The 24,051-nt window shown below is 40.9% G+C and overlaps 1 protein-coding gene across 2 annotated transcripts in view; it reads left to right on the top strand.

The window, feature by feature from the left end:
* Positions 1–6,614: 6,614 nt before the first annotated feature.
* Positions 6,615–24,051, top strand: part of CDH17 (cadherin 17) — a 62,869-nt gene continuing 45,432 nt past the window's right edge. The window contains exons 1-3 of one of the 2 annotated variants that reach the window (XM_070630662.1): positions 6,615–6,817; positions 14,423–14,493; positions 19,647–19,745. In XM_070630662.1, coding sequence (XP_070486763.1) covers positions 14,449–14,493; positions 19,647–19,745 — 144 coding nt within the window. In that variant the 5' untranslated portion in view covers positions 6,615–6,817; positions 14,423–14,448. Of the gene's footprint in view, positions 6,818–7,211; positions 7,726–14,422; positions 14,494–19,646; positions 19,746–24,051 lie in introns of those variants that run through there. The other variant, XM_008538720.2, reaches the window with a different exon arrangement.

Below are 24,051 nucleotides of genomic sequence, written 5' to 3'. Positions count from 1 at the left end.
AATAATAACAACTACCTCACAGAGTTATTGTGAAGGTTAAATGAGATAATATAGAGAGCAGTTAGAAAAGTGCCTGGTGAAGGGGCGACATTAAACTGGTAGTTCTCAACCTCGGCTGTGCATTGGCACTGAGGAGAACTTTAAAGACAACTGCTGTCAGGTTTCAACAAAGACCAAGCAAATCCGAATCCCTATGATTCTATGCAGCTAGGGTTGAGAAGCCCTGTATGAAATATTTATTATTTGCATTCAGAAAATTCTTTCACGGGATAGAAAAGACCAGTGGATTTTGGTTAACTTTTAGTCAAGTCCTCTGTTGTTAACTGCTATTGGTTTTCTTTTACATAAAATGGTAACTTAGAGAAGGTACAGCCACCTTTGTCTTGTAAATCTGCTTGGATATAATCCTGGTTCTGGGCAATTCTCTTTGTTTCTCCTGCTTAGAGAGTGGAACTGGGAAAATCTGAGAGTAAAAATGAGTCCCTGTGGAGCCCTGCCTTTGTGAGACACTGGTCAGTCTAATCAGGTTCAAACCAGCGACAGGTGGGGTGAGGGAGAGCCCAGCAGTTTAATTAAGGATGCTTTGCTGGGCGTCCTCCAGCCGTGTTCTGAGGGAGATCTGGCATTGCCTGAGCGCTATTGATAAGCCCAGAGACTCTCCCTGAGTAGATTCCATCCCTCCCTCCTCCTGTGCTCTGTGCTCTGCTGCTGTGGACCAGCGTAGGCAGGGGTATTAAGTGGATCAGTTGTGAGATTTCAGTTCCTGTGTTTTTTCATATAGCAACCGGAAAATTCCAGGCTTAAGATAACAGGAATTATCCAGAAATTCTCTTCTCCAGAAATTTCTGTCTTCCAGAAATTCTCCTGGGTTGTTACTGGGACTAGACTTAATATTATCCTGAGTTGGAAGACCTAAGGGAGAAAAATTTGGCCTCTGTCTCGAGTTCCTAGGTTTAGTCACATAGAAAGAAAATAGTCTTCCCTTTGAGGCGGGCAGTGAGGTCAAAGGGTTCATCTAGTGTTGAACTGCCCGTGCTGAAGCACTCAGAGAGGTGCTGAAGCACTCAGAGAGAGACTGAAGGGCCTTGTGCTCACATTGTCATTTTCTCCTTCCTTCTTTGCTCAGGGAAAAAATAATCTTTATGTACTTACTCACATTTTAAATGTAATATTCTTTTTCGCATTTGAAATGAAATGTCCTTATTCACAATTTAAAAAGTAAAACGAAAGGGGAGATCAAATAATAAGTAAAATAAGTAAAAAACAAAGATTTTAAGTGAAAATATAATTATTAAAAACTCCTGAAACATCTATGATAGAACACAAATGATCTATTCTGAAGTGATGGATTGAGGTAACTGAAAATGTTTAGCCTGTTTGTATATTCTTATCAGGGTAGGTTTGGTTACTGGGAATATTTTTTCTTTTTTGGTAACAGCTTTTCTTTTTTTGTGATAAAATTCACATACCATAAATTTCACCCATTTAAAATGAATTCAATAGTTTTTAGTATATTCACAGAGTTGTGCAATCATCACTGCAATCAACTTTAGAACATTTTCATTACCCCAAAAAGAAAACCCATATCCTTTAGCCATCATCCCCCAACCCCACTTGCTGACCTCAGGTAGCCATTATCTACTTTCTTTCTCTATGAATTTGCCTATTCTGGATATTTCATATGAATAGCATATAGTATTTGGCCTTTTGTGTCTGGTTTCTTTTACTTAGCATAATGTTTTGAATGTTCATCCATGTTGTAGCATATGTCAGTACTTCATTCCTTTTTATGGCTTAATAATATGCCATCATATGGATGCTATATTTTACCCATTCATCAGTTGATGGACATTTGGATTCTTTTCACTTTTTGGCTATTATGAATAATGCTGCCATAAACACTTATGTACAAGTTTTTTGTGTGGACATATGTTTTCATTTCTCTTGGATATATACTTAGGAGTGAAACTGCTGGGTAACTCTATGTTAAGTTTTTAAGGAAACTTCCCGACTGTTTTCCAAAGTAGCTTCATCACTTTATGTTCCCTCTAGAAGTGTATGAGGATTCTGATTTCTCTACATTCTGTCCAATACTTGCTATACTCTGTCTTTTGAAATTATAGCTATTCTTTTTTTCTTTTTTCTAAGGAAGATTAGCCCTGAGCTAACTGCTGCCAATCCTCCTCTTTTTGCTGAGGAAGACTGGCCCTGAGTTAACGTCCGTGCCCATCTTCCTCTACTTTATACGTGGGATGCCTACCATAGCATGGTTTGCCAAGCGGTGCCATGTCCACACCCGGGATCTGAACTGGTGAACCCCGGGCCACCAAAGTGGAACATGCGTGCTTAACTGCTGTGCCACTGGGCTGGCCCTAAATTATAGCTATTCTAATGGGTGTGAAGTAGTATCTTATTGTGGTTTTGTTTGCATTTTGCTATGCCTAATGATATTGAGTACCTTTTCATGTACTTCTTGGTTACTTATATGCCTTCTTTAAAAAAATACCTATTCAGATCCTTTTTCCATTTTTTATTGGATTTTTGTCTATTTATTATTGAATTGTAAGAGTTCTTTATATAGTCTAGATATAATTCTCTTCTCAGATATGCGATTTACTATATTTTCTTCCATTCTGTGGGTTGTCTTTTCACCTTCTTAATAGTGTTCTCTGAAGTCCAGAAGTTCTTAATTTTGTGTAAGTCCAATTTGTTTATTGTCTATTGTTGTTTGTACTTTTGATGTTGAATCTGAGAAACCGTTTCCAAATCCAAGGTCATGAAGATTTACTGTTTCTGAGTTTTTCAGGTTTAGCTCTTAAATTTAGGTCTTTGATCCATTTTAAGTTAATTTTTCTGAATGGAATGAGGTAGGAGTCCAACGTCATTCTTTTGCACATGGGCATCCAGTTGTTTCATCACTATTTGTTGAAAAGACTATTTTTTTCCCCAGAAAATACTGCTTAAGGACAAAAATTTCAGAGGCAAACCTAAAGTTTTGGTGTCTAGTGACAGACCCACAAGCAGAGAAGGGAAACTGATGTTTATTGAGCCCCTGGTGTTCAAGTCATGGTTCTAGGCAAGATGGAAGAATCCCAGACATATGTATTGCTACTCTTCTCTCTGTTCCCATGACAGGAATAACTAATCAATCACAGCACACTTTCTGGCTAAGTTTTGATGACTGCTGGGGCTAACATGCAGGGGTGGTGATCCAGGAGGATCAATTTGGGAGGAATTAAAACAGTAAGGTTAATTGTAGATATACTGAGTTTGTTATGGGACACATAGCTGTGGCAATGGGTGGTTGGTTTAAAAGAGTGGAGCCCAAACCAAGGGAGAGACCTGGGCTGGAAAGAGAGAATTGAGACTTTGGCACGTACATAGGAGCAGATCTGACTTCCTAGAGTGAGTGACAAGGCAAGAAAACCTAGAATTGACCCAAGGAGTCTGATGAGCCTACAAAAGGATCTGCAAAGGACTTCCTTGAGATGTAGAAGACAAACCAGGAGAGAGTATTGGTGAGGAAACCAAGGGTAAAGGGAGATTCAGCAAGAGCTATTGACAGTATCAAACGTTGTGAGAAGTCGGGTAAAGTGCAGACTGGAGAGTCTCTGATTATCACGAGGAAGTTGTCAGGCACCTTGGCAAATGCACCTTTAGTGGGATAGCGGAGGTGGAAGCTGGATGCTGTGGTCTGAGCAGTGAACTGGATGTGAGCAAAGACTCATCTTGGTGAAATCTGATAAGAGAGACAGAAATAGGTCTCAGAGAACCAACAAGTTTATTATAATTTCTTGGAATTTAAAGAAAATCTGAGGTCAAATAAAAAGTTCAATAGACTGTGAGAAAAATGTCTAAAGGAAGATGATCATGTTTGTGTCTGCCAGTTCCAGGCTACATGTACAACTGCATTGTTGCTGAGACATGCCTGAAGAAATGGGTTCCAAATAGTGTGGGGGAAAATTAATCTCAAGTAAAGGCCTTGCTAAAGAAGAGTTCCTGGCAGATAAAGCACAGAATCCCTAAGCTAGTGTTTCTCATAGAAGGGTCCATGTGATCACCTGGATCAGAAACACAGAGTGCTTTAGAAATGTCGATCCCAGGGATTCATCCCAGATCTACTGAACCAGGATCTCATGGTGTAAGGCCCAGGTTTAACAAACTCTCCAGGTTTAGAAAGCTCTAGAGGGAATTTGTCCAATGTACGGCTGATGATGTAGATATTTACTAATCATTCTGTTCATAGTATTCTCCAGCAGTTTCATGAAACAGGTAACAAGAACCAGATTAAGGACCTTGCCTACTGTGCAGTTGCCTGGAGCAACTTGTATAGATGGAGTTAAAATATTTCTGGAAGAAACAACTGCAAACTGGGTCTACTTCTGTCAAAATAGATAGTAAGAAAAAAACCCCCACCTTTATTAGCCTCAAACTGTCTTTTTTGAATAGTTTTAGGAAGAGCACAAGGTGGCTGGCAGCTAAGATTTTGCAACAGTATTATATATGGTTCAGTCTTTCTTATTGGAACGAGTGATTAATTTTGTTCTAAGTCTTAAATTATTTATTGATTCCTTAAAGTGTTCTGGTTTGGAAAATTGCCCCCAAAAAACCCAAAACAACAAAAAAACCGAAACTCAAATAAATCCAGAGACAAATAAAAGAGCTCCATAAAAGTGGAAGCTGTTCTGCTTAGACTTATCAGAAAATGAACACTGTCCTGGCAGTGAAAAAAATTAGGGAAAGTTCTGCTTCAGCCTAAAACATTCATTAGTAGAAAATTAGTTTCACCTCATTCCACTAAATACATGCGCAACAAAAGATGTAAAATATCGGTTTGAGAGGGTGCAAAAATCATTCAGTTGTCTGGGCTCCCATCAGTCCTGATTGAGTCTGCATGTGATCCTGACTAATGGAATTATTGAATTTACTAACTGCAAAGAGCTCTGTTCTAAAAGTATTTACTAAGTGCCAATGGAAGATGACATTTCTGCCATCATTAAGTTAACGAGTGCAAGACAGATATTAAAATAAGTAATTCAAAAATATTATTATAAACTTCTGTTAGGTGAGGCTTGTGTGTTGATAGATTCATGATAAAATGTCCTCAAAATACATGATATGTAACAAAGTGCATATTAAAATGCAGGTGCAAAAGCTTAGCATTCATAGACTTTATTTACTTTGAATTTTAAAGAATAAAAATATTAGAAATGGAACATATTTTGAATTTTAAGAATAATTCTAAATTTTCATAAAGTTTTTGCATGGGAGGCTATCCAAACTTTATTCCTTGCTAACTAGCATTGTCCATAAATTAAACAATACAAATATATTTTCTAGGGCTAATGTAGGAGGAATGGTTAAAACATTATTATGGAAAAAAGCACCAAAATGCGTTTAACACTGTAGAGCTGCTAGTCAGAAGTATTTGCCCAAATCCTTTCAATTGTTCACTTGTTTCCATCATGTAAATCATTTATATCTCCTTTGCTCTGATAAAGGGAATCAGTAATCTTTATCAATGAAATTTTCCTTATTATTCCTATTATTACTGAGTCAGTATTAAACTATTGAACTACCAGTCTTATTTTTGCATGAAAATTGACTCTTAAAATGCAGTGGTGTTCACTCTGAAACACAGGGCAGAACATACATGCTCTCAGTCTTTGGATTTAAATCTGGAGGAATGTGCAAATGATGAAATAGACAGCTCTCAGAGCCATGGTAACCTGTTATTCTGCAGACCACAGGAAACGCCTTTATAATTCAGAGATGCAATCACCTGTTGATTTCTCTGATGGGTGGTTTTGGCCTTTTTAGGGCTGAATTAATCTCATTCTCTGACTCGAAAGCTAGAGGCTAGAAGTAGCGTAAAATGTACAGGGAAGCCCAATTTAGGTACTTGGCCATCTCCCATTAGGAATGGGCTTATATAGACGGACTTCTTCCTATGGACTTTTTGTTATTCACATGGAGCTGAAAGGAAAATAATCCAGCAGATTCTGTAGTTATGATGAATAAGCTGGACTTCGAATGAGACAACCAGGGTTGGAGTCCTGATTCTGTAATTACAGGCTATGTGACTCAGGCAAGAGGTAAACCTCTCTGTGCCTCCATTTTCTGTCTATAAGATGGAATCTACTTCATAAATATGTTGTAAAGCTTAAAGGAGAAGACATATTTTTTAACTGGCACATCCAATATGCCAAGAACATAGTTATATAATATTACTGAAAAATAATATTGACTAAAAGTGATATATGTAAATACTTCCTTTTAAAAAATATTTCTAGATTTAAAAGCACTTTTTACCTACATTATTAAAAAGTTCCCAGTGAAGAAGTAAACTTCTTTCAGAGGAATGCTGTGAGATGTTTGTCATTGAGTCCAGGAAGTGAAACACACAAGCAGAAGCTATTTGATTTTGTAGAACAAGATCGTTTTATTCAGCTAATGGGAGGGCAGAGGTGTTAAGAATTTGAGAATTGCTTAGCCTTACTGATTTCTTTTCCCTAAACATAGTTATGTTGGCTGTGAGACAAAGGAACAAGACCTTTCCTGGACCTGCTGGTCCAACAAGTATGCTAAGAACTGGCATGCGACTAGACGGTTTCACTTTCAGGGCCTCCAAGATAAATGAGGCTTACAGCAATCATGAAATCTTCTCAAGGGATCTGGGAAGGAGGAAGCCCATCTAGACAGTAGGCTGTGTTCTTCTGTTTTGACCGTGCTAGATGCACACCTAGAGACGAATGGAAAACACGACACAGCTCAGGGGAAGCACAGAAAGGAATGTCAGGAGGTCAGCAGAAACAGGGTAAAGTGTGACATATTTGACACAAAAATGACACTGATTCTCATTTTCAGGGTGGGTTCCCAGAGTGACTGAGGTGTGGGAATCAGGAATCAGTTGCCAACAGGTCTTGACTTAAGAAATCTGGGTCTATTGGCTTTTATTGTTTAATTGGAAATCTCATTTTGACTGGAAAAGATAACTTAAGTAAATCCATTCTCAGAATTGTGGGGGGAAAAAAGGACTTGGCTTGTGTTTGGGGGGAAGCTATTTACTGCTGGTTGTTTCGTGTAGACTTGGAAGAGAACGTTGAATTTCAGGAGCAGGCACAGCCAGATTGTATCTCTGGTGGCACCTTCTGAGTCATTTCCTGTCTCTTGTGGCTGGTTATCGATGAACTGTGTCATTGCTCAAACCTGGTGACTGTGTTCTGTCTTTTGTGTTAGACATGAAATTTACACAAATATTCGTTAGTCGAGTCTTCTGTACAGATGCTACGCTAAGTGTTGGGGGTATAGAATATGGATGAAACTGCCTTTGATGTCAGGGAGCTCACACTCCAGAGATAGTTGAATACATGGAAAGTTTTTTCTCTTTGGCTTCTCTTTGTTTTCTAATTTACTTATCTGCATTCAAAAATTCAGAAACCTGTTTTGAGATGTATTAGATGTGAATCAACTTCTTTTGGTACAAACCCATTTCTTTCCTGGAGTGAATACAATAATACCTTTTATGACATCTGTTGGTTCCTGAAAATCAATAAAACCAGTCAATGGTTAACGTTTGACTGAAGGTGAAGGGAGAGGCTGGGGAAGCAGAGCGGTGCAGAGGGAGTGTCCTCCTGGGAGACACTCAAGTCTCAGAACGAGTCTCAACAGCTGGATGGAAGAAAATAACTTTTGACAACCGTTTTGTTATTTACTTACGAAAAGGTAAGGGTTGATATGTCTTAACTATGTCGATAATGTTTTTCTTCAAGACTGATGAAATAGGTGATGGAGGGGGGTACCTGAGAGGTTGTTGGACAAATTTATTCCCTGAGGGCTGCTCTGCAGCATTGCTGGGAAGGGAAGTTTATTCCTGGTGTGAAAAGTTTGGCTTACAGTGCATAATTTCTTAAGCGATTTCCTTTCATCAGTCTATCTTTTCTAAATTCATTTGATGAAGTGGCTTCAGTTGAATCAAGCTTGTTAGTGGAATTAAGGAAAGATTGAGTTTTCGGATGTTTAAATGAGTATTACACATATTCTTTGTGATTAAAATATAAAAGTGCCTAGCCTTAAGATGCTCTGGAGCTCTCGTATTTTAGAAATTGGGATTAGAATCTCATTCTCACAACATGTCCTCTCGCAGATGTGGTCTTCAAAACTGAGCATTCTATCTACTTCTCAGAGAACAAGATTCAAGTTAGGATTCTTAAGACTGTCTGGGACACAGCAAGGGAGAGGAAATGCATGGGAGAAAAGAAGCCCTTTCTTAAAAGTACTAGAATAAGAATTGAAAACAGAGAGACAGATTTGCCTTCATAATCGGGAAAGCAAAGCCTGATGTGCATGTTGGTCAGCTCCTGGTGCTTCTTTCAAATGGATGGACCCTCTGCTAATGAGTAATTATTCTGACGTGTCAAGTCATGAATAGCTTACTGGTGTCTTCAAAGATCCAGTGCCTGCTTCTGTCTTGGTTATTCCTTTATTATGCATGACTTTCTGGGGAGGGATGTCCTCTGTGATGGGGCATGCCAAGCAGGAGATTGGAAGGGCAGTGCATTCTCTGGTATTTTCTTGTCTTTATTTTCTTCAAAATATAGATAGCAAATAAGGAATTGTTCGAAAGAAAAAGAAAGCACATGCTTAGATGACAAGGAAAATGGACGACATTCAGCTCTCATGAGGAAACGAAATGAATCTTTTACTGAGTGTACTGAGTGTGGATTTATTGTGGATTACAGGGTATATAGTTTATGAGTCTTCAGGGTTGGGCAGATTGGTTAGGCCAGTTTCATCATTTACCAGCCAGCGGGCACTGAGCAGATTGCTTAAGCTCCTCAAACCTTAATTTTCTCATCTATAAAATGAAAATACTTGCCTAACCGAGTAGTTGTGAGTAAATTAGATAAGTATGTAAGGAACTCGGTATATTGCTTGGCACATGGTAGACGTTCAATGAACAGTTAGCTCTCCTTTCCGTGAGAAATTTCAAGTAGATGACTCAGGTCGAACTGAGGAGTTGCCATTTCACTCTCCAGGAAGAAAACCCAGTAATGCTGCAAGGATTACACCTTCCATTGTGCAAGAAAGCAATAAATTCTATGCTAAGAAATGTGGTCCGACAAAGAAAAAGCATGATAAAATAATTGAGTTTTGCTTTTTTTTATGAGGCATTTAAAAGCCCCTCTGATGTTTCAAACATAAGCCTTACAGTGAGGTGTGGGGGTGGCATTCTTTGAAACTTGCTAACATGTCCCCTGGGAAAAGCCATTTTGTTCAAGGTGAAGGTTGCATTTCCAGTACCTCCTCCCTTCATTTATAAAAGGCAAAATGTATCCTGGCAGCAACTCAGCTTCCTGTTTGATTGTCAAAGGAACTCTCTGGAAAGGAGAGTGTGCCCCTACTTTTCTACCATGTCAAGAGAGGTGACTCTGAGAAGGAAAGCTGAGCATTGTCATGCTTTTTCCCCAAAGGCCCACAAATAAGTGCCTTAATGGGTGTTAGTTCACATGAGTAGAAACATGTAGATTTATTCATTGGCATAAAATTCTATTAATTCAGAAGTCCATGGTGCCAAATTTACCATGGAGCTAGTTGTTTGGTGGCCTACTCATCGATTAAACAGGGAAAGAGGTACCTAAGTTTGTTAGGGGAATATCTATCTACCTACCTATTTGTTACTTGTGAAGACAAACAGGAATGTTTACTTAGGTACAAGAAATATTAACCTAATAAAAGCAGGTATTAACCCTGTGGTTGAGATATTAATTACGCTAAAGTTGACTTTTCACTTAAGCATATGTTACAGACCAACCTATCCTTGGTTATTGTGTATGTGGCACAAACAAAATCTAATTTCTCTTAAAATATTTTGTAAGACTGACATGTTGAATTCTCTCATCTATGATATACTGGATCAGTAATTTCTTAACATATTTTAACTATTTTAAAACATTAGGACTTGCATTCATTAGAGACAAAGAGAAATCAAAATCGTAGATTTATGCTTTTAAAGAATGTTTAAACTAAAGTAGAACCCTTCCTCACGTGGAGGGTTCTGTGCTCGGTCTCTGGGGTCAGATCCACACCCCTTCCTCAGCCTCTCTGAGCTTAGCTTCCTGCCTTGTAGAATAACGACAGGACCCATCTTATAGGACTGTTGTGATATTTAAATGAAAGAAGTTGACCAAAGTGCTTAACTTAGTAAATGCTCACAAAATGCTAGCTCTTTTTATTTTTTCAAGTTTCAATTATAAAACACTAGCTCTCAAGTGAGATTTCATAGTGGTATGTTACCCTTTACTAAGCTAGAATTAAATTCACTTTCCCTTACTCTCTTGCCCATCCCAGTTGTCAGTTATGATTTAATTACAGAAATAAAAAAATTAACCTGCTATACTTGAGCATGACGGCACATGTTTGTCATTAGAATCCTTGCCTCAGTGTCTCCTTATAAATGAACTAGTATTAGTGAAAGTGTTTTTGTTTGTTTATTTGTTTTTAAATCTCAGTGTTTAAATCCTATGGAATGGGATCTAATTTAGACTTACCTCATACTGAATTTCTAAGAGCAGAATGAGTGGTTTTCTTATCTTGACAAAATGCTCAGCAAAATGCTTGACAAAATGTACATTTTATAATACACAAGGAAATGTTGTATAATACACGAAGAAACATTTTGTCAAAAATAATTAAGCCAGCTTTTATGAGAAATAGTGATTCCTATTCTCTGTAGGCCAAGGAAGACCTTTGTGACGCTCTGCTGGCTATGGAGGAAAGAAAGTCCTGCCTCTGCCTCCCTCCTAGGTTTCTGAGGTGTAAATCTGCACACCTCAGGGAATTCAACCCTGACATCCTCACTGCCAACCTGCCTAAGACATCAGGGGAGCACCAGGGTGGAATAGCTGTCTGTTCCCGTGTGGCACCTCCCTTCCCTTTGCCCTGGGCTAGACAACCCTTCCTTTCAGGGCTGGGGCATCCTGTGGGGCTTGGAGGAGAGGGCTCCTCACCCCAGCCACCCCTCCCTGCTCACTATGGGGGAGTGCCAGGTGGAAAGAAAGCTGGCCAGGAAAAAGCATGAGCACGCTTCTCAAAATATGCCTCAGAAGTCATTAGTCTTTCCTTTAATAAGAATAATTATGGGACTAATTTGTATTTAAATCAGTCAGATAAATTTAAAACACTTTAAGTCCTCTAGGGGAACCATCTATCCTCCCATGAGCCCATTTGCCTGACCATGAATCTATTGCTAATGTAAGTAATCACCCCCAATTTTGCATACGTGTAAATCCAGATTTTCGTATATTGAAAGATTGGCATATCTATATTGCAAGGTTTAGTGAGAGAAAAATCTATATGTATATATGTGTGTGATGGGGCATCCATCCTTTCTCTTCTTCCTTCCTTCCTTTCTCCTAATCAGTCTGAAGTACAAGGCAGCGGCCCTGATTTTTTGTCTGCCTGTTTATGTCTAGCTTACTAATGGCCACTTTAATTGGGTCCCTACTTCGTCAAGAGTGCAATTGGTCAGATACTCCTGTGATTTTTCTAAACCTTAAGTGATGTAATTGGTGACAGAGATTCCTGAGTGGGACCAAAAAGATGGGCATGATTGATCTGAACATTACTTGACGAACAATGGTGTGAGTGAGCTTTCAATCTGATCTTTATTCATATCTGGCCTTGCTTTAAAATTTCTGCTGCTCTTAGCAATATGCAATGCAGAGATGAAATAAATGGCACAGAATATTTGGCACTGTTTGGTCCTAGTGGTGTTATGAATTCCAATCACAACCTTTCCTGCCCACATTGCCTATGATGTTTGAAAACAAATTTTGTAGTCCTCTCCTTCTGCACCTTCTTTGTTCTTTGGAAATGTATGGTTCAACCCTAGAACAGGGTGAATTATTTTAATTCAAAGCACTTCATGCTTTTCTTTTTACACAAAAAGGATGAGAGGTGATTGACTGTATTTAAGGTTTGCCTGCCGTTAGCTTTTTGTAAGGGGAAATCAATGCTTCTGTATTGAGTTACTTGCAGGTTTTAGGACCTAGGACCTAGAAATTCCCTGACTTTACTCAATAAACGCAGAAACAACAGGAGTCTAAAAATGCCTCTTGGAGGCATTAGAGCCCAGCAGGAGAATCAATGAAGCTGTGAGTGGACCCCCTGGGATGCCGTGGGCACTGCATGTATAATACCTTAATAAAATCCTGTCTGAGGCCACCTCTACCCTGAACTGGCAGTGCCCTTCTCAGTCAAAACCAGAGTTCCTGGGTGTGTTAGTATGCTGGAGCTGCCATAACGGAGTAGCACAGATGGGTGGCTTCAACAATAGAAATGTAGCATCTCACAGTTTTGGAGGCTGGAAGTCCAAAATCAAGGTGTCACGGGGTGACTCCTGAGGCCAATAAGAATCTGTTTCAGGACTCTCCCCTCGGCTTGTAGGTGGCTGTCTTCCCCCTCTGTTTCTTCACGTAGTCTTCCCTCTATACGTGTCTCTCTGCCCAAATTTCCCCTTTATATGAGGATACCAGTCATATTGGATAAGGACCCACCCTAATGACCTCATTTTAACTTCATTACCTCTGTAAAGACCCTCTCTCCATATAGAATCACATTCTGAGGTACTGGGGAGTTGGGATTCCAACAGATGAATTTTTGGTGGGAAACTATAATCAATCCATAGCACTTGGCTGGATTAAAAAATAGGAGACTGCTGAGGGCAAGGTGAGAGGGGAAATGAAAAGGAGACGCAGTACAACACATTAGTATATGTGTGATAGTATATGTATCAAAGGGGGGGTCATGTCAGTATCTGAAGAGGAAGAGCAGCCATGGAGTGAAAAAAAACAACTTTTTTTAATTTTTGGAAAGATATATAATGGGTGAAGTGATACTAGATGTTATTATGAGGACATGTGAGCTTTCAGAAGGAGAATAATATATGAATAAGGGTATAGATGTGGAATTAGCCAGGCAGTATGATCTTGGGCAAAACTCTTGAATTCTTTGACTCTCACCTTTTGATTTTTGATCTTTAAGAGGTAATTTTAATAGTCCCTACTTATAGGGTTCTTATGAGAAAGCAAGAAGATAATTCATACAGAAGTCTTAGCATGTGTGTGGCAAATTCTTCTCGTAAGTGTTAGCTCCCTTTGTGTTTTCCTGGCTGGACACAGCTGCAGGACACAGAGGGAATTCAGTGTTTTGTGGGCTGTGGTGAATTAAATGAAGGCATCGGCCCTAAGCAGTAAGGCCAGCAGCCTTGAATCCATATTTGTAAGTGGTCCATGGTTAAAGCAAGCGGTAGTGGTTTTTCAAAACTCCTTTATTCCCCCCCCCCTAAAACCTTTGACCTGTGTTGCTAAGGATATGCTTGGCCTCTCAGATAGTGGCCATAGAAACTGTCTGAATTTAGTCTTTGTACCTGAGGGAAATCCTGACAATTAGCAGAATTTCCATGCAGATTGTTGGATCAAATATTTTAGGTAGTTCAGATAAAATGTCACTCAATTATCTAGAAATCTACTCCAATCCTTTTCCAAGTAGTATTTGTGAGGAAATCTGTCAAGTGTGTATGGCTTGGTGGTTTTAGGCAATTTTAGTTGTGCACTATGTTTTCCCTCCAGCAATATCATGATCCAGGATGTGATATTCACTAGTGGAATTGTGTTCATGCAAAGAGGAAACGTAGGCAAGACTTGTTCGTGAGACTAAAGACCTCCTCTGGCGTAATCCTAGCATTGGTGTAGTTTGCCTTGAATCTGTGTCTCAGGGGAAAAGTTTAATTTCTGTGAAACGTGAAGCCACAAGGAAGAAAGGGAAAATAATATTGAAGAGAAGAGAATAAGGGCAGAGTTTGGATTCTCATTTGGTTGCTTTTGGAGTAACAAAAAGTACATTTTTTCCTTAGGTATATTGCATGGTTAACAGCTATGTTTAAAGACCAAAGAAATGGCTGGCAAGGTCTTTGAATGAAGGATTGTGAACATTGTTGGGTTCTTTCTGCTTAAGGAATCTCATATACTCACAGCTTCGAATTAGAACCACAAAAATTTTCGTGTCTAGTTATCCTGGCATTTGCCAAAACATATCTTCCCCAACCATATAATGAGTGAAAATTATACTTATTGCCTATCATTTAAGACCCTTAAATGAAGAAGATTATAATACAGTGAAGCAGTTAAAGAAATGGAGTTACCATGAGCTTGTTTCAGGATGTTGACTTGTGTGTTGCTATGGATGAGGTGTCATGAAGCTTCTGGAAACTGGGCTGTTGCATAGGGAGGAGAGGCTGGCCTTTAGGGATCCCTTTCTACTAGTTTTATAACTGGAAATCATCCAATGATCCTTCCTAGTTGGAAAGATATGATTTTAGCAGACTGGTAACTAATCACTTTTATCTCTGGTTTATTCACAGGAGTTTGAATAAAGAAAACCACAATCATGCAAGCCCAGCTGCACTGCTTCTATCTCCTCACACTTTATTTGGTAAGAGAAGAGGATGTTCTTTATTTATTTACTAGAATATTTTTTGCCATCCTTCTACCCCATACAAGGGAAACAATGGTTAGCATCACTTGAAAAAAAAAGTCTATCAAACTAAATCATTGTATATAAAGGACATGTAGTTTGCCCTGATGTGATATTTTTGATGAAATGGCGACAAGTCATATGTCTTTCCTTTAACCAGGGAGGTACTTTCTCCCCAGTTTTTAACAGCCAGTACTGCTTAATGGACAAGGTTTAAAATAAATCTGTCTACTCAGGTTTAGACCTTCATGTATAGTTCAGGGAATCCGGAAAGAAAAGTATACTGATACATGTATTAGTCTATGTCCCTTAATCTTGACACTTTTTTTTTCTTACTTTAACCATGAAAAATTACCACTGAAACATTATGAAAAGCATTTTCTCTATTTTCAAAACTGCTTTGCTCTGTACTTTTCTCCCCATATATGGTTTGGAATTTTCTGGTCAAATTTGTCTTTAGCTGTTTTTTGAGCTAACCCTATCAACTGACAGACTTCTAGAGGTTGGAGCTGGATGGAACCTGGAGACCCCAGCTCTTGACCTACGGTAGACAGTGGATTGCCATCTTCTTTTTACTTACGAGGCTCATAAAGGTCATACACTTGTCAAACAACTTGTTGTATTTGAAGCATTTGCTTTCTCCTTAAAAGGAAGCTACTAGATCCTCACACTTCAAATTGTGGTTCATTTCTTCTGGAACCCAAAAATAACATATGGAATTTCAAGTTCCAGAGAGCCCCCTAGAGCCCACACAGTTCAAAATATTTACAGAGTGAAATAGATCTAAACTCCTAAATCTACCAGAACCTTCCTCCTGGGGGGAAAAGCTTCAGTTCAAACTTTATGAGCAATGTGCATCCTCACAGACCAGAGGCTCAAAAGTTGTCAGTAGGACTGACTAAGGACTGGGTCAAACATCCCCGCCTGACTCCTCTCCTCTTCCTACTCTCTCATATGTCCTTTGCTACCTATGTTATCATAGGGTGGTAGTGAAGTCAGACCTAGGTCAAACTTGGCACTGCCACTTACCAATGATAGAAACTTGAGTGAGTTACTTAAGCTCTGAACCTCAGTTTTCTGCCTTGTGAAATGGGTCTAATAAGAGTACTTGCCTTATGGGATGTTGTGGCAATTAAATGAGATAAGGCATTTATAAGCCCTTGGATCAGCAACTGGCACAATCTAAGCTCTTGGTAAATACTGGCTGTTATTATTACTACAGCAATTTAAATATTCAGTGTCTACACTCATATGGACTCTGACCTCCATGGGGAAGACTGTGTTTTAGTCCTCTTTGTGGCCTCAGCACACAGCACAGTGCCAGGAGCAGGATAGAAATTAAGTACACAATTATGGAATTATATTGGGAACCAGCAATGAGATCTAAGAGAGAGAAGATTCTATCATGATAATTTGATATTATTGGGCCCATGTGCTTCTTGTCTGAGAAGGGGACATGCAGTTTTCTTCCTAGATAAAAGGTGAAAACAAGTTTTTCTTCTCTCTACTCTCATACCACTGGGATTTCTACATAGAGCAAGAAATCCTGCCTAAACCACTCCAGGCAGCAAGAGCCTTGCCCAGGAGACAGCCACATGCACAGCTGTCTGTGGATGAAGGAGGGTTGCTGTCTGTGCGGTGGGATTTCAGGGGCATTGGGATGGAGCTACTTCTCTCTCCTGCCTCCAGCCACCCCTACTCCCAAACTTTCTCCTATGAAGACTAGAAATTTAGTTGGAGCTTCTTTCCCTCAGCATAAGACTATTCAACAGAGGTAACAATTTAAAATGATTGCCAGTCGTTTATTCCATAGTGCAAGTCACTTTCTTATTCTTTTCCAAGTGCTGGTTTTCATAAAGGGGTTAGAAACACTGCATAAGTGTATTGCAAGGGCACTTAAAAGAGAGCAAGTAAGCAATCCAGGGTTTGGGAAAGAGTGCTGAATAGAGAGGCAGGGAAATCAAGAAGTCACCTATTTTAGAGTTTTGCCTGGGACTATGCTTCTTCCAGAAGGAAGAAGAGTTGGGCACAAATACAATATAATCAATGCAGAGAACTCTCGCTGGAAAGTACAATGAGGACAGCTACTAGGCAGGTGAGTCTGGCAATTGCATGTGTCTTTTGCTGGCCTGGAAGGCAGTGTAGCAGCATGGTTCCGAGTTGGGGCTTGGTGGTCCAACAGCTCCATCTGTGTCTCTGCTTTGAGACTTCTCTGGAGATACTTTCCTGATATTGTTGAGGATCAGAAGTAGTGATGTGTGTGGAGGGTCTAATTCCATAGCTGCCACACAGGAAACACTCAACAATGTCACTTCCGTTCTCTTCCTGTCCTTTTATCTCTTGTGCAAGGTGGTGGGTGTTATTCCCTTCAACTCCTGCATAAACCCTCTTGTCCTTTCACGAGTTTCTACTACGCCATTCTTTCCAGTTCTGGCAGTCTGGCTTGATGACTCATAGTGTGCACATGCATTTTGAAATCTTTATAGCCCAGACAGTCATCTTAATGGGCAGGGAGAGAGATTTATTGTTCTGATATAAGAACCCAACTTTGAACCTTGTAACTGGGACATATCCTCCTTTCCTGATAAGTGAGCCAGCTTGTCTATGTAGGAAAAATGCAGCCTTGTTTGTGACGTTTGCCTGACTAATGTAGTTTTCTCTGGATGCCATCACTGGTGTGATCAACTGAAAGACATCATTGCTGATGTGAGCAGTAAGTTGACCAAGGCAGCTTGCTGTTAATTAGGAGCCTCACAGAAAGCACGGCCCTTGTCTTGTACTAAGCATGGTGGTACCTGGACCTCTGCATCCCGTTCTTGTGCCCCATCTTCTAGGGGAGCTAATGGAGCTTCAGGAGATGTAGAAAAGGAGTGGAAAGGAGGAAGAGCCCCAGCAGAAGATAAACCTTGAAAGGAATTGTTGAGCTAGAAGTCTATAAAAAATTATTGCCAGTTAAGAATTCTTTTAGCTATAAGCAACAGGAAATTCAACTTTGGAGTGTCTCCAGTAAATAGGTGTTTGTTTTCCTCAGGTAAAAATAAGCTCGAAGTGAGCAGTGCAGGGCAGGGTTAGCAGTTCCATGATGTTATCAGAGACTTGGACTTCTTTCTCTTTGCTCCACCATTATTTAATTTGGTTTGTCCTCTCATGGTTTCATAGCGGCTGGCACAGGTACAGCCACAGGTCCATTGTCTGAGCAAGAACAACAGGGAAGGGGAAAGGGCAATGCCAGCCACATCTGTCCTTTTTCATCAGGAAAACAAAAGCTTCCCCAGAACCACCCCTAGCAGACTTCAACTTTTGTTTCATGAACCAGAGCTGGGTCACCTGGCCACCTTCCTAGCTGCAAGGGAATCTGGGAAAGAGACCATTTGGCTTTCCAAGGGAGAGAGGTCAGCAGTGGCTGGGAGCAGCTAATCCAAGGGCCTACCACAACTCTGAGGGAGAGGAAACCAAATTCCAAAGCCCTCCATGTTCTTGTTTTTTTTTGCCGGACAACTTGCATCAACTTAAGAATCAATGAACCAAGGTATATAGTGTAAGACCTTTTTTCCTGTCAGTTTCATCCTAATCGTTTTTGGGTTATTCCCAGCATTTCCACACCAACGGTGCACTTGTTCTCCATAAAGAAGTGGAAAACAAATTCTCTTCCCCCCAGTTCTTACTTTTTTGGTATTACCTGTTCAGCTCCAAAAATCATTAACTTTCCATGGCATACTTCTGATTTAACCTATCCCACTCCTGATTTCCACCACAAGGAGGAGACCTGAAGAACTACTCAGGAAGGAGGGGAGACCAGCGTCTTGTAGGCATGCTAAATCCCTTGTTCCAGGGGGCACCCCTCCGTGGGTGGGTTTACGGCTGGCTGTCCCTTCCTGCATGCCACCTGCTGCACTCTGCCTTGTGTTTCCCTTCAGAGGTGCACTGGTGGTGGGAGACGAAGGCATGGCAGGGGCTGCTGCTGAATGCTCCCTGTCCTCCTGTGTTGGAATGATGGGAGTCTTGCGTTCCTGCGCCTCCCAGACACTGCCTGCTCTCCTGCCACATTGCCTCAGCTGCTTTTGCTCCCTCTGGTGGGCGTAGTGCTGAAAGGGCTGGTTCCACAGTCACAGGTTTGAATCCTGCTTCCTGCCACTACCTGGGCAAATTACTGAAACTCTTTGCGTCTCAGTCCTATCACCTGTAAAATGGAGCTAACAATGATAATTTACTCCCATAGGGTTGTTGTCAGCATTAACTGTGCTTCGGACAGAGCTCAGCACATACTCGTTTAGCAAGTGCAAGCTCTTCTTCCTTTCCCAGTCGCCACTTGCTGTTATTCCAGCCTGGATTTGGGCATCCACAGAGGCTGCTTGCCTGTCAAGTTCAGGGTCTTTGGATTTTAGAAACATTGCCTGAAGTAGACATTTTGTGCTTTTATATTTTTCTAAATGAGTATAGATTGCTAATCAAATGTTAAAATATTAAGCTTTTCTTAAAGTTGTAGTTCAGATAAAAATTTGACTAAAATTTACCAGGTAACTATGTATCAAGCAAGCATTGTACTAAACATATCTACATATTTTTTTCCCTTTATAAATTCAATTGTCCTTGAGGTGACTGTGAATTCTGGAGTGCTAGGAATCTGCTGTGAATTTCCTTACGAAGTAATGGGGGGGAGGGAGGTGTTTGAGAAGCTGGTGTGAAGCCATGCAGAGTTTAGAAGGCCGAGTGGCATTGCGGGACGATCATGAGCTTTGTTCAGTCAGATGCCAGTGCGTGTGCTGTGTCAGCCACTTGTGGATTTTACTCTGGGCAAGTAGCTTAACTGCTGTGGGCCTCATTTATAACAGGGGAATGTTAATATTCTTGCCACAGGGCGATTGCTTAAATGGGTAAATGAGAAAAGCAGTGCAAGGCCCATAGTACACTGTCTCGATATAGGAGAGCCTCAACAAATATTAGATCTTTTCTGACTGTTTTGACTAGATTTCATGTTGTTTTGAGCCCAGTTAGAACCTTATGTTTTCTGTATCAGTCCTGAAAACCATAATAAAATCAACAGCTGACACATATACATTCATAATAGATAGTGATGCTAATTTTCTCTTTTTCTTTCTTTCTTTTAATAGACAACTGGATATGGCCAAGAGGGAATGTTTAGTGGACCCCTGAAACCCATGAAATTTTCTGTTTTTGAAGGTCAAGAACCAAGTCAAATCATATTCCAGGTAATGGGTACTCTTGATCATTGTCATCTTGATTTCACAGGCTCTCTAAGTGGACTTTTACTCCCTTATCAGCTGTATAGCAGGAAACAAAATAGAGGCATGTCAAGTCTCTTTATCAAAGCTATGTTAAACAGAGAGATGGGTGGCCTCAGTAATGTAGGGCGTTGTACCTGACATCCTAATTCAGACTTCTTCAACTGTGTCTGGGGCCAGCGCTCCCACCCTGGGGTGGGGAACTTGGGGCCTATAGGCTCTGCCTCTCCTCGAGGGTGGGAAGGGAAACAGTCTCTGGGGTGGGATGGCCATCTGACCATCTGTCTGTTCCATGAGCCTGCTGAGTGAAGCATTTGAAGATGCAGGTTCTTTGGAGTAGTGCTGGAATAGCCTGCTTTTCCTCACCGCCTTCTCTGAGCCCATCTCTGGGCCCTCACCTCTGGGTCAGCCAAGGCACGCTGGGAGGCAGTCATCTCCTTTAGTTAGAGAGCTGAGAAAAGCATTTAATTGCAGGATATCGTGCTGGTGGGGGTAAGAGATTTCAGCTATAAAGGGCACTGAAATTATCCTGGAAATGTAACGGAGAGGGAGAAAAGCATACTACTGAATTCACCAGAAATTCCCTGGGGAAGCCTGCTTGTCCTTGGAGGGGTTGGGGATTCTTTGATGAGTCTCTGGGGCGGGGGGATGCCCATGATCCCCCATGCAATGCACTGGGGGAGCAATGGAGGGTTGCTAAATTACCTTCTAAGGTGGATGCCTTCCATTAACTGCTGAGCAATTGTTTTATTGGACAGTTCCTGTCCACAGGGGAGAGACTGAAAGCTGCCTCACCCCCCCTTCTTTCATTTGATACCAGATTAGTGCAAAGGGGCCCAAGAGGATGAGATGGTGGGGGCGCACATGTATCTCTGTCCCCCCTGCCAAATAGGGTGTTATAGAGGCCTTGACATCTCCTTGACCTCTCATTGGGGAAGTCAGGCACTGAGGGAGCAGCAAATGCTTTCGAGCTGGAGGCTGATAGGAATTCCCTTAGTAAGGAAAGGAGAGAAGAGTTTTCTAGCAAAGGCACAGCATGGACATCTGCCCTGTGCTGGGGGAGGGCAGCGCGTGTACCAAGGACTGGCAGAAGGCCAGTGCATCTGGGAAGCAGAGCCTGGAGTGGAAGGTGGGAGAGGAGGATGCAGAGACAGGAAGAGCCCTCACTCCTAGGACTCTTATGTTTTCTCCTAAAAGCAATGGGCGTGAATCAAGTTTGCATTCAGGAAAGATTGCTCTGGCTACAAACTGGAGGGGGAAAAGGAGGATGCAGGGAACTGTTAGGAATCTATGGCAGCGGCTCACACAAGAGATGATCTTCTTGTTTACTTACTTTTTCTGCCTTGCCAGGGAGCACTTAGCTGTAGATCCTCTCTTGAATTTTTTTATTCCTTTCATCTATGTGTTTTTATGCTTTACAAGCTAGTGAGAACTTCGTGGGCCAGGCACACATTCATTTTCTTTTATTAACCATGTATGAAGCGCCTACTGTGTACAGGTGCTATGCTGGGTACCGGGGATATGAGATGGCCTCATCACCACCCCTGCCCCTAGTGAGCTCACAGGGCAGTGGAGGGAAATTAACAAGCAAGTAAACACATGCAATGAAGGGTTCTGATTGGAGTCTGGCGGGATGCAGAGGGGTCAAAGGGCAGGTGAAGATTTTAAATGAGGATGGTAGTGTGTGAACAGAAACAGTTTCATTGACCCCTAAATTGAATATTCAGAGATGAGCAGGCCCTCACAAATAGAAAGCAGGCCCTGAGTACAGCACAGGAAAAAGCAGGAGGGTGTGCATTTGGTAAGAAAATGAAAGATGGCAGGTGGTCTGGGGTTTAGCGTGGCAGACCATGTGTAGTCAAAGGTGAGGCTGCCGAGGTCAGTGGGAGCTGGACTGGCCCTTTAACCTGCGGTAGGCCGCAGGGTGCCTTTAGAGGGGTTAAGCAAGGAGTGCAGGAATTAGATTTGTGCTTCTACAGATCTGCTCTGTGGTCACTGTTAGTGTGGGTTGAGGGGGTGAGGCTAGACGTGGGAAGGCTCTTGGGAGACTGTTTGCCATAGACCAGCGGGAAGTGATGGAGACCTGGTTTAAGGAAGTACAAAGGGGAAATGAAGGGAGGGAGATGAGGAGCGGTGTGAGGAAGTCACACTTCCTGGAATTGGTTACTGGATGAGTGTGGTGAGAGGACAAAAGAGACACCGACTTGGGAGTCTTCGTTATACAGGTGCTGATTCAGTGCTTGGGTGTGACGTGAATGCCCAGCTGTAGCTAGTTATCTCGACTGCCCACAAGGGCCAGGCAAGTGATTAAGGAAGCTATCTGAGTATAAGAAAAACAATAGCAAAAAACAGATGAAAGAAAAAAACCCAACTGTGAAAATGTGAAATCAAAAGACTTCTGAAACTTGACTTCAGCATATGGGACACTACGGAGTACAGGGGACTGTGGCAAACTAAGAGTGTGTCAAAAGGGGAGAGACTTGTGTAAAATTTCCTGACAAGAATATTGGCACAGTTTTAAAAAAAATCATCACATAAGCTAAAAAAAAACATATTTGTGGGCTAGAGAGTCTGTGGTTATTTCTGCAACCTCTGTATGAGGAAAGTCAAGCGCAGAATAGAGTAGGTGTTCTGTGAGTAAAGGCCCACGTTCCACTGAGTGGAATTAGGACTGTACATTGAGACAATCCCCCATTTACAAGCTCGCCAACTTAAAAACAAACAGACCTAGGAACTCCTTGATAGGATCATTCCACAGTCTCTGAGGATCCCAGACAGTAAAACCATTTCTTGGGCTGTTTAACTTTTTGTGTCCTTTGTCCACTAGCCACACTACAAAACTTATCTCTTCTTGGCAGGAAATGATAGCCCAGTTGTCACGGATGAATGTTTCTTTTTTATGGGTGTTTGTGTGTGTTGGGGTGGAGGAGTAGGAGAGAAAGGAGATTTCCTCCCTAGCATCACAGAATCTTTGTGCTAGAAAAGATCTTAGAGACCTTTGATACTAACTTCTTGTTTTACAGATAGGGAAACTGAGGCTTAAGTTAATGGCAGAACTGAGACTAGAACACAGGTCTCCAGAATTCTAGTGGAGCAGACCATACTCTCCCTGTCTGTGTGTGTGGAGCTGATGCAGCAAACCCAGCCTTGATAAGATGTGCTTGGAGCTCTTATTACAATGGTGGGGAGGAGTTGTACCAATCCCCTCATCCGTACCACTTGAAATATTCTTACCTGGAGTGAGGGAGGCACAAAGTGAGCTCATTGCTCCATGAGGTTGATCCTTGGGTTATTAACATATCCTCCAAAAAAAAAAAAAAAAAAAAAGGAAAAAACAAGAGAACTAAACCACCACAAACTTCTTTCACTGAGGATTTTCAACTAGCCCCAGCTCAGGGGCTTCCAGGTCATAAGATAGTGTGATACAAATCTGACATAGGTCGTTTTCATCTTTTTTCTTTGTAATAAGCTATAACTCATATACTGTAAAGTCCACACTTTAAAAATGTATAATTCAGTGATTTTTAATGTATCAGGAAGATGCGCAATCAACACCACTATCTAATTCCAGAACATTTTCATCAGCCTCAAAAGAAATCTTATTCCCATTAGCAGTCACTCCCCATTCTCCTCTCCTCCCAGCCCCTGGCAAGCACTAATCTACTTTAAGTCTCTATAGATTTGCCTATTTAGACATTTCATATAAATGGAATCGTGCAATGTGTGGCCATTTTTGTATGGTTTCTTTTACTTAGCATAATATTTTCAAGGTTCACCCATGTTGTAGCATATATTAGTACTTCACTCCTTTTTTATGGCTGAATAATATTCTATTATATGGATATGCCATATTTTGAATATCCATTTATCAATTGATGGATGTTTATGGCTGTTACGAATAATCTATTATGGACATTCATGTACAGCTTTTTTTGAGGACATATGTTTTCAATTCTCTTGGATATATACCTAGGAGTGGAATTGCTGGGTCATAGTTAATCCAATGTTTAACCTTTTAGGGACTGTGAAACTGTTCTCCAAGGTGACTGAACCATTTTATATTCCTGCTAGCATTGTTTAAGAGTTCCAATTTCTCCACCTCCTTGCCAATGCTTGTTATTATCTGTGTTTTTTGTTATAACTATCCTAGTAGGTTTGAAGTGCTATTTCTTTGTGGTTTGGGCTTGCCTTTCCCTAATGGCTAATGATGTTGAGTATCTTTTCATGTGCCTATTGGTTATTGGTATATCTTCTTCGGAGAAATGTCTATTCA

The sequence above is a fragment of the Equus przewalskii genome, chromosome 8 (assembly GCF_037783145.1).
Source record: "Equus przewalskii isolate Varuska chromosome 8, EquPr2, whole genome shotgun sequence".
Classification (NCBI taxonomy): Eukaryota; Metazoa; Chordata; class Mammalia; order Perissodactyla; family Equidae; genus Equus; species Equus przewalskii.
Note: the sequence above shows the minus strand (reverse complement) of the source record. Positions and strands in the feature narration are given on the sequence as shown.